An 11,844-nucleotide genomic window follows, 5' to 3' on the forward strand; every position below is an offset into this window, starting at 1 on the left:
ACCTAAGACGCAGCCGCGGTCAACATTTAAATGAAATTATCTTCAAAAAGTAAATGTCATGGACCAATCTAACGTTTCAAATAAAGAACCGATGAGATTTTGCAAATTTTATGCGTTTTTTTTTAAAAAAAAGTTATCAAGCTCTTAAAAAATTTACTTATATTTCTTTCCGTTTCCGTAGGAAAAGGACAAACATTGTTTATTGATCTTTTTGTCATTCCAGTGCTGGTCTTTACGTCTACCATCCTGCATTTTCCATCTTTTCCGATGATGAGGTTCTCAACCCTGCCCCTTCTCGAAGTCATTGTTGGAAGATTTTCTTCCTTAAGGAGAACTAAACTCCCTTGTGGTAAGTTATCTTGTGGCCTTTGCCACTTGACTCTTTTCTGAAATTCGCTTAGGTACTCCAGTGTCCAGCACTTCCAAAATTCCTTTGAATATCTTTCCACTGCTTTCCAGTGGTCCCGCACCCCGTGATAACAATGGTTTTCACTACTGTCTGCAAGTGTGGTTAAAGTCTCCCCTATAAGAAAATGATTTGGGAGTTAAAACCTGGAAGTCATTCGGATCCTCCGATAATGGTGTTAGAGCTCGTGAATTTAATATTGCTTCTATCTGGGTCATAAGTGTGCACATCTCTTCAAAGGTCAATGTGCTTTCAACTACTCTGTGAAAATGCTTCTTAACCGATTTAACAGTGGCTTCCCATAACCCTCCTACGTGTGCAGATCGAGCTGGTATATTCAACCAATTAATGCTGTGTACAGCACAGAAGGAGGAGACTTCTTTTCCGAGTTGCTCCTTTTGAAATAATATATAAATTTCATGTAAACTATTTGCTGCCCCAATGAAATTTGTTCCGTTGTGGGAGTATATTTTTGCAGGGCAACCACGTCTTCCCACAAATCTTCTTAAGGCTCCTATAAAAGCTGCTGAGCTTAGACCTGATACCACTTCTAAGTGAACTGCCTTTGTGCTGAAACACACAAATACACACACATAGGCTTTGTCTACTCGTTTGCCTCTTATTTTGTGATGAATTTGTATAGGACCCAAGAAATCAACCTCAGTATTCAAGAAGGGCCTGTGCATCTTACTCTATCTGCAGGTAAATTACCCATGATTTGAAAAAGGGGACGAGGATTTGCCCTGAAGCATCTATAGCAATTGTTAACAATTCTGTTTGTGAGTGGCCTGCCCCTTAAAGGCCAAAACTTCTACCTAACTATTGCGAGAAGGCCTTGCGGTCCTATATGTAAATGTTTATGATGGATTCCCTCCACCAAGATTTTAACTAAAGTGTCTTCATATGGAAGTATTGCAGGATGTTTTGCTTCTTCTGGAATATTGCCTTCTTATAGACGTCCTCCAACTCTAATGATGCCATTTTTGTCCAAAAATGGTGATAGAGTTATCAGTTTCGCGCTCTTTTGTAAATTTTTGTTACCTGAAAGGAGACTTAGTTCTTTGTTAAAATATTTAGTTTGTATATATTTCAAAATGAAATTCAAATCTTCTTTGCGATAATATAAGTGATTCTGAATTTCGAGTTCTTTCTTAGGACGCTTTAATGTCATTTAATAAGAATTCAAAATTATTTTTGTGGTCTATTGATTCAATTAAAGAGCAATTCCATACCAAAAAACCTGCTGTTATAGCAGTTTTCTTTATATCTGGAAGCGATGTTAAAGGATTTGTGACAATTTTTTTTCTGTATGACTCCATGTTAGCTAAGTGCATTGGTCCATTAAACGACAGACTATTATTAATTATTTCTTCTGGGTATAAACCTCTTGTTATTAAATCCGCTGGGTTTGATTTTGTGTCAATATGTCTCAATTGCAGCGCTTTGGGTGCACCTGAATAAAGTTTACCCTATTTGACACAAATATTTGCAATTTTGCAGGATCTAATGGTAGCCAACTAAGGACGATTGTTGAATCCGTATAATAAATATGCTTGTCATTTAGATTAAGTGCTTTTGATACTTTTTCCATTAATTTTACTAACAGTACCGCAGCACATAGTTCTAATCGAGGTAACGTCTGAATTTTTAATGAGGCTACTTTCGATTTGGAAGCTAATAGATTTATTTTAACATTTCCCGATTTGTCTACTGATTTTACATACACCATAGGCTCTCATGGATGCATCTGAGTATCCGTGTAATTCGATTTCTTCTGCATCAGGTAATAATGCGTATCTGGGAAGATTTATTTCATTTAATAATTTCATTTGATTTCTTAAATGTACCCAGGATCGCATGGTTTCTCCTGTAACGGCTTGATCCCATTCGATTTTTTCTTTCCATATTTGTTGTAGTCTCAATTTTGCCACCACTACAACTGGACTCAAAAGACCTAAAGGATCAAATAGTTTCGTAATATCAGAAAGTATTTGGCGCTTTGTAATTTTGTAGTCAGTTTCTAAATAAGATTTTATTGAGATGTCATCTTTAGCTGGATTCCAAGCGATTCCTAGGGCTTTTATATTCTCAGCTTTATTAGATGTTATATCTAATTTAATTTCTCGATCTTCGCTAGGAATTTCGTTCAACAAACTAGGATGATTAGCACACCATTTTCTCAATTTGGGTCCATATGAATTTTATTTATGAATTATTTGTTGCGGCACATTTTTTAGCTCAGTTAGATTATCACAACCTGTCATCAAATCGTCCATATAAAAGTCTGACTGAATGCATTGTGAAGCTGTTGGAAATTTATCTTTATTATCTTCTGCTGCTGTTTGTAGACATTTTACTGCTAAGTAAGGTAAGTTTTTAATCTGCATGTCTTTAGGGCCTCCGATGGCTTCCACCTCCAGTAAATTAGTCGGAAATTTTGATGTTCTTCGTTTACCCAAATTTGTCTGAACATTTTCTCAATGTCTGCTGATATTACAAATTTGTGTTTTCTGAAACGCATCAGAATATCAAATAAATCATCTTGTAGCCTTGGCCCCGTATGTAATAAATTATTTAATGATATATTTGTAGTAGTTTTTGCAGATGCATCAAAAACTACTCTCAATTTTGTAGAAGTGCTATCTGGCTTCAGTACATAATGATGAGGTAAATAACATTTGAACTGAAGTTGGTTTGGAGTGGCTAGAGCCTCCATTTGGTTTAATTTTATATACTCCTTCATAAATTCATGATACTGTGACTTTACTTCCCAGTTTTTCTCCTATTTCTTTTCCATAGCTAATAACCTTCGTTTAGCAGTAATCTCTGAATTTCCTAATTGTTCAATGTCTCTTTTAAAGGGGAAGTTTACTCCGAACTTCCCATCCACTTTTCTGGTTGTGGTTTTGGTAAAAATAATTTGACAGTCTTCCTCCTCTTTTGACAATTTTTTATCTTTTTCCATATCTTCCTCAATTTCCCAAAACTGTTTTATTTGGTTTTCTATTGTGGGCTCAGAAAATGAGGCCAAGCTGCACATTTATGGGGCTCTATTAATCATTGCAGCTCCTGTAATAACCCAACCCAATTTGGTTTTGTGGGCTATTAAATTATTTTCATTCAATGAAATTTTGTCTCCTTCAAAAAGATCCCCATAGGTTAATTCGTAACCTATTAATATGTCCACTTCCTTAGGAAAATTAAAATTTGGATCAGCTAATTCAATGTTATTTGGAATCTTTTTAATAATGGCTTCTTCTGCCTGCAATTTGGTTATTAATTCCTGCGCTATTAGTACTTCCAGATTTGTTTCGAAATTACTCATATGCATTCTGGACTTAATTTTTATATTTACTTGTTCTTCAATTTTTGATTGTGTTTTGCCAACACCTTCTATCGCTGCTGATTTAATTGCTTCGCCTTTAAGTCTTAATTCCTTTAGGAACGATTTTGACATCAAATTTACTTGAGAGCCGCTATCAAGAAGCGCTCTGCCTTTGATCCATTTGCCTTTTGCATCTTGGATATAAACAACCGCTGTAGCTAACAAAATGCATTTTTCTGAATTTTCGCATCCTAGCTTAATGGTACTTTTTGTAATTGCACCTTTTTCATTACTAACTTTGTGTAAGAATGTGCTATGACCATCATTACATATAAGACAATTATACCCATTGCAATTTTTACACGAATGTCCACTCTTTAAACATTTCGAGCAGAAGTTATTTTTTCTTTAATGGTAAGGTCTTTAAATTTTGTGCATTGAAAAAGGAAACGTCGATTACTACATGCCATGATGCATTCGATTTCCTTTCTGTTTGCCAGTTCTTTAATGTGGTCATCCCATTTGGATGACCCATCCTTTTTTGATGATTTTTGTGCTGCTTGCAGTGCATAAAACTCATGATTTAAAAATTTCTCGTGACTTCTGATGTGAAGTTTCATACATCAATCTTAAATCATTACTCATTTTTCGTACTAAAATGAAACTTAAAAGGCCTTGCAGTATACTTTCAGAACTTAATTTTGTTGCTTTTACAGCTTGCAAATTTTCCTCAATCACTTCTATCAATCTTTTTACACTTTCTAGATTTTCAGTCGTATGAGGTGCCCCCATTATGTTCGAAAAATGTATGGCAGTTTGCGCTCTCAAGTTGGTATATTTATTATCCAAGAGGTTCCACGCAATTGGATAGTTTTCTGCATTTGCTGGTAGGTTCGCGATCGTCATTGCTGCTTCCCCTCTTAGCTTTGATTTCAAACAAATCATTTTCTGTGTATCCGAGATACTGGCTGAACCTATTATTTGAGAAAACAATTCTCTAAACGTGTTCCACTGAATATAGTCTCCAGAGAATACCGGAATATCTATTTTTGGCAGTGCTGTTTTTTATCTTCAGGAGCGAAGTCCAAAGCCTCATCGAGATTAAAACTTACGTTTTGAAATAAATCTTCTAAACTATTCTCGTCACATCCTATGTAATTGCGATACATCATTTTAGCTTCTTTGGCACTTTCCAGAAGGAAGACTATTGGAATCTTATTTCCCAAAAATTTGTCAATAGTCTTGCTAAGATCTTCTAGCACGAACTTAAATTGCCGTTCTGATTTTGAAATCAAGGAAGCTGTAGCGATTGAACCTAATGTGTGACTAGATGTAGGTGGCTGAGGTGCTGGTGGTGAGACTATCACTCCCGTTGCTTGCAAACTATGCTTTAGATTCCATCTCCACGGTCACAATCAGAGTTGAGGTATTATTGAAAAATTCTCTAATTTGCTCTGCATGCTTTTCTTTAAAATAAGGGTTTCTTTTTAGGGTTGAAGAGGCCTCTTTGAGGATACACTCGTTCTCCTCAAATTGCTGAGACAGATCGGTTACTACACGCCTCCAACGTTGGATCTGTGCCTCTTCAATATTTTGTCCCCTAAAATTTTTTATTTCCTGATACAGAGCAGAGATTCTGCTTGCAATGGTTTGATTTTCGTTAAGCGCAGAATCCAGTGCTTTTACTTTTTTTTATTAAGCTTTTAATGCACACAAAAAACTTTATAGGTAAAAAACTAAAAGTATATATATATGTATATATTAATACTTACCAATACTCTTATACGGCCAAACTTAAAAAAAAATGTACACTGTTCAAAAAAACTCAGTTAAGGCCACCAACTATTAACGCGGGGGTTTGGTAGATAACCGACGCTCTGGTGTCCCAGAGCCTTTATTTATAACAAAAACTCTTAACCTACACATACACAATTATTACCCTAACCATAGTATATCTAAAACATGTGTGTTGCACTACACATGTAGTAGGTATGTATAACTTATCTAGAAAAACACTTAAACCGACAGTGCCAGGAAGTAATAAAAATAGTATACGGTTTCATTTGCATTTTAAGCCAATCGCATTTCATAACATTTAAGAAATACATACGTAACTATTCCCATACACCCTGGCATTGAATTCTAATGTCTATAATTGCCAACTAAACAACCCTTACTGGTCGTCTCCATAGGATAAAATTTATTGCAGTCCAGCTGTCATTTTGGTCGCTAGATATAAATTATATCAGTGGCAATATTTGTGTGGGCTTTTTATATCTTGATATAAGCATCTGTGAGATAGCTTCTAAAAAAGAATTTTTGCCGGATTTAATCACTTAAAAAATTTAGAAAATAGGCTATTTTACATCCAATTACATAATAACAATATACTTTCCATTTCCAGATAACCGGTCAGGTACGAGCATGATTATTAATTTCGACCAAACTCAAATACATTGTTTGTTGGTCCAAATAATGAGACACATATTTTTTCTTTTGGCTCGGAAAAATTTTTCGGCCGAATTAAACGCGATTTTGTTTTTCAGGCAAAAATCGATTATTCGAATTGACAGTGAGAATTACAAAATCACATTTTTCCGCTTTTTATAATCGAAACTGTATGGTGGAAAGTGTATTCTAATATCTATTTGATACACAAAAAATTATCACGGCTGTACTTTTTGCTGATATATTACATACATATGTTCCATTTAGTTAAACAATATAAGAATATTGTAGTATGTACCACAAAAACGTATATTTTCTATAAAAAATCATAACTCAGAAAAAAAAATCTTCGCTATTAGAGATTTGGGTTGATTGTAGTTCAAAGTGTCTCTTTCCCGGTAAAAAAGTTTGAGAGAAAAAAAATACACTTTTTGAGAAATTAAATTAAAAAAAAAAATGCACTTTTTGTTTTCTGTTAAATAAAAAATTTTAAATAATGAAAATCAATAATTATATGATTCTTTCTTGAAGTGACAAGAATTACTGACATTTGAGTAAAAACCTTGTTGGAATCTATTAAATTTTGACAAAGTTATGGGCATTTTAGAAGAAAATTCTCACTGTCAATTCGAATAATCGATTTTTGCCTGCAAAACAAAATCGCGTTTAATTCGGCCGAAAAATTTTTCCGAGCAAAAAGAAAAAATGCGTGTCTCGTTATTTGAACCAACAAACAATGTATTTGAGTTTGGTCGAAATTAAAAATCATGCTCGTACCTGACCGGTTGTCTGGAAATGGAAGGCATCACAAATATTTTAACCGAAAACAGTTCAATATTTGCTTTTATATTAAAATATCAATAATGTTGCCCCCACGAAGTTTTCATGCAAATGAACATGTAGGTGTCAAACTACCAAATTGCCGGCAATAGATGGCAAGATATAAGCTCTGATATATATTGCTCTTGAAGAGCAATGAGCGGTCTCCATTGGCTATTTATATTCTAACATATGTATCAAGATATAAAATGTATCCTGGGGAGACGGGCAGTTAGGTCATGTTGTGCGCATGTGCACTATGTATGTATGTGTACAATGCCGTTGCACGTGCGCACAATTGCTACCCTGCAGTAAAATTTAGAGACAGTCTCTTAAAGCGCTAGTTCCACTCTACACATTTCAGAACCATCTCTGAACTAGTGCAAAACGGCTGCAGAGAGGGACAGTTGAAACTCTCGGTGTGTTAGTTGCGCTCTGTTGAGAAGTAAATGCACAAATTCTCACTTCTCGTACAATACGAAAATAGCTCAGAGGGAAGACCTCCGACTCTAATATCGTTGGTCACGAGTTCAAATCGCGGAGGAGGCAGTTGTGATTTTCAGATTTAAGACACTTAAATTGTTGAGTGTCGCTTAAAAATTGAAGTGAAAGTGATCAAATAATATAAAAAAAATACAAAAAAAAATAAAAAAAGTTTAATAAAAAGCAATCTGTAAAAGAACAGAAAAAACGAAAAAATATCAAAAAATGGAATAATCAGATTTTTTTTAATAAAAAACTTATTGTCGCAGATCTGTCTAAAATGGAACCAGTTTAGAATAGAAAAATAATCTAATAATTGAGTTTTAAAATTTTTTCTCATAGAAAAATTGACTGCCCCAGAACTGTCCAAAATGGAACCAGTTTAGAACTAGTTCGAAAGTTCTGCAGAGGGGGGCAATTTCCACTTCGTAGGACATTGCCATGTAAAAAGAGACAGTTGAAAGCATTGCGTTGGGATAGATCGAGAACCAGTACCGCCTCTTAAAGGGCTAGTTCTGCGCTAGTCCTGAACTAGCGCGATTTACTGCAGGGTACTTTCTAATAATCTACTTATCGGCCTTACAATCGTTACCACATGCTGAGGTCATGCGCATCTTAAATGTGTGCCCTATGAGTGTGCGTAACTAATCTTAAGACTTGTGCAACAAGACTTAACAACCTTAGTTCAAGGGAATCAGGTAATTGAAACATATATCACAATATGGGTGTCAGAGGAAAGTGCTTTAAGAAGGTTTCGGTTTGAAAATATTTTGAAGGGGTTTAAAAAGAATAAAAATGTGAAAATCTCCTATGTGTTTACCTTAGTTTAAATATGTTCAGTTTTATTGATATAAATTACTGTTAATATAACACGTAAAAATTTCATACACCCAGCGAAGCGGGTGAGTCAACAAAACTGTGTCAATAGTAACAAAATTTTGCAAATTCTATTTTATATAACTTATGTATGACTTTATTTAATGTAATTTATTATTTTCGAAAGAAAATCAGAGTAGCATATACATTTTTAATTTTCTAACTCTGCGTGATAACCACAAATAGCATCCTCAATTTATATATTGCATTATTTATATTTTCAGCTATGATCTCATACAATGTCGTTGTGGGCGACACTTTGTCCAAGGTACTGGTTCGCTTCTTTCCATCATGGGGTACATCAATGGGCGTAGTTCGGCTAGGAGTTGTGTTCTTTGTTACAGTTGGCGTCGTAGCTCCCCTATGCCTTTATAAAAACGTTTCCCGATTAGCTCGGGCGAGTTTTATAAGTTTGGCATGCGTAGTCTTTATTTTGTTTGCCGTCATAGTAAAACTGTTATCGGGGGAATACACTGTGTAAGTATATTTAGTATGTAATATACGACTTTTCACACTTTTGTAAACAGTATATATAGATATAGGTAGTATATCGCTATACAAAATTATAATTTCACATCATTTACGCTTATATCTACCCATTTACATATGTACATACATATATACGAGGGCTGTACCAAAGGTACCCGAACTGACTTAAATGCGGGTAGTCTACAAAATAATAACTACTATCTTTCAACAAATTAAGCTTTAGATGTGATAGTCCTTTCTGAACAGCCATCCAAGTGAATGCTCTCAGTGAATTAGCGAATATGGAAAAATCGACACTTTCATCTGAAAGGTCTAAGCCAGCCGATATCAAAGCCGAGCTGGATTTCACTTTATGGGAGTCTGCTCCTTCGTTTACAACGGTTAAATATTTATTGGGTAGCCGAGTGCTAGCGGGGTCGCAACAGATGTCAACACCACAGTGGGCGACCAAGTGAGGTCACTACGCCATAAAATGTGAAGAAAATCCACATAATCATATTTGACTAGACCGTTTGCTGGAAGTGCCCGAGATAGCAGACATAGTAGGCATTTCCAAAAAGCTGTGCATTGCACAATAATTATAATTATAATATTACTAGCGGACCCGGCGAACTTCGTCCCGCCCAAAATTTTTATATATTTTATTGAAACTTTTTGGTCCAACATTTTTACCAACAATTCACGTTTACGAGTTTCATTGGCACATTCGTCTGCTAAGATTATGGTTTGGTGGTCATTTGCCGCTTTAAATAACTTAATAAATATCCGTGAAGAAGTTCTTGAAATTCTCCAGTTGTGCGGCATTTCATAGCACTGTTATTCGCAAAGCGAAATAAGTTTTTTCATCTTCACTCCCTGGCGGCAACAATGACCCGGTTCTATAGTGAATGTAGAAGCTTTACAGTATAGTAGGTGGCAATTTCAAAATGGGTGCGAATCATCGTTCTACAGAAATGCAGTATACATACGGTGACTATAAATATATTTTGAAAATGCAGGACAATTTTTCAAAAAATTTACTTACATATAATTGCGCAGTATAAAAATAACAAAAATATACTACATATATACATTCCTCGTCATTTGAATAGCGTACCCTTTTTTTGATTTTCTACCATACAAAGTATGCTGACAAAATTTTTATATGGAAGAAAATGCGCAGCACAGTCAACAAAAAATGTCGCCCCTATGTTTATTTTTTTTAATTTTCAAACATTTTTTAAATGGGATGTAGATGTAGAATATGCTATATTTTTATGAGAAGTTAATGAACATTAAACAAACAAAAGGAAAACTGTACCTACTAAGTATTAAAAGGATGCGCTATTCAAATAACGAAGAGAATATTTACAAAATTATAATAAGGCATATTACATACAGTGTTGCCACAAAATTTTTTTATTTTTTACCAAAATCACCGAAAAAAGTTACCAAATTCAACAAAAAATTACCAAATTAATTTTATGTGCAGAACTAATGTGCACAAACATACATAATTACGTTATTTTGGCAGTTAGGGCTCGACATGTATATTTGTACAGTTCTGCACATAAAATAAGTTTGGTAATTTTTAATAATATGTTAAAACTTGTCAAAATATGGTGCGGCTATAATTTTTTCGACCACTGTAAGGAAGAAGGAAAGCTTTCGACTCACACATAGACAGAGTGAAGTCCCCCCCTGAATTCCGTAGCTTTTTGAACGAGAACATACATATTTTCGTAGAATTCTACTCATATATATGGTTGCCGGGTACACCGGATAATTGATGGTAATTGCAAAGCTGACGAACTGACAGGGAAAGGTAAGTTCCCACGACAGTCGGGTCTACGTAACAGGAAAAACCCAGATTTATATCTGGCCAAGGACTGTCACTCCAGCAACACTCCCCAAAATCTCTTTGGGGAATATGTATGCTGTTACAACAACAACAACCACCCAAAACCTTCCAGGAAAGGGCACGGTGGATGTTCTTAGCAATAGCCACTTTCAAGTAGTTTGTTAAGGATCGCACCATTGTAGTAGCCAAGGAACGCTGGAACAATTTTCACCTTGCGAAACTTTCAGGATTACCTGGTATTTCTATAAAAGGAAACGCTTACGGGCCACTTACTAATGTGGAATCAAAGCCATGTAAGACCGAATCGAAAAAGTTACCAAATTAAAAAATAAATTACCAAATTACCAAACTACTAAATAAAGAAAAAAATTACCAAATTTGGTTAAAAATTACCAAAGCGGCAACGCTGATTACATATTACTTTACACGAAATATGAACCTCTGTAAAGTAAATTTTTTAGGCAAACTTTGAGTCGTTGAACACGAAGAAGTGTTTTCGAGATTTGTTCGAAAAACCTATTTTCAGTACTTTTTCAGTTATTCCTCAATATCTCATGAAACGACCAACAGTTCGAAAGGTATTGATGGGCTCTTTGCAAAAATATATATTTTTTGTGCAGATTATGTTCCGCAACATCTACATTTCTCATCAGATTTTCATTTACTGTAAAAAGAAAATGATTTAAAATCAAATTTCGATTTTGCTCGCTTGTAACTCTAACAATTTCCATCGAAATCGGCAAAGTAATATATTTTTGTAAGAGGACTGTAGGTCACTTATGTTGACTGGATAATTTTTTCATGAGATATTGACGAATAGGTCCGAAATGTACCCATAACACGTTTTTCAAAAAAATTACGAAAGCGCTTGTTTGAAAGGAAAATTGGCTTGGAAAATATTTTTTTTCTTAAGCGATTACCACAAAATTTGTAGAACAGTGTTATCGATATATTTGATGCTGGTCTTCAATTTCTCGTCATCCATTGTCAATAACCGTACAATATTTAGAACGCATTGACTAGTTGAACCTTCAAAACCAGCTTACCCTTATGTAGTTATCAATTAGTTATCGACACTGCTTTTATTTCGATAAGGAAAAGTTAATTATAAAATATCGAAGAAAATGCGGGACAAAGGCAGGACACTTAGAAAAAATC

The 11,844-nt window shown here is 34.7% G+C and overlaps 1 protein-coding gene across 2 annotated transcripts in view; it reads left to right on the forward strand.

Moving 5' to 3' along the window:
- The window catches only part of LOC108356428 (putative sodium-coupled neutral amino acid transporter 11), a 373,427-nt gene that overhangs the window by 224,497 nt on the left and 137,086 nt on the right, over nt 1–11,844 (forward strand). Inside the window, exon 5 of one of the 2 annotated variants that reach the window (XM_017607541.1) lies at nt 8,582–8,834. The exons of the other annotated variant lie outside the window; for it this stretch is intronic. Within the exon in view, the coding sequence (XP_017463030.1) occupies nt 8,582–8,834 (253 nt within the window). The remainder of the gene's footprint in view (nt 1–8,581; nt 8,835–11,844) is intronic. 2 annotated transcript variants of the gene reach the window in all.

The sequence above is a fragment of the Rhagoletis zephyria genome, unplaced genomic scaffold, assembly GCF_001687245.7.
Source record: "Rhagoletis zephyria isolate East Lansing unplaced genomic scaffold, Rhagoletis_zephyria_1.1 Rzeph_scaffold_00172, whole genome shotgun sequence".
Lineage (NCBI taxonomy): Eukaryota > Metazoa > Arthropoda > Insecta > Diptera > Tephritidae > Rhagoletis > Rhagoletis zephyria.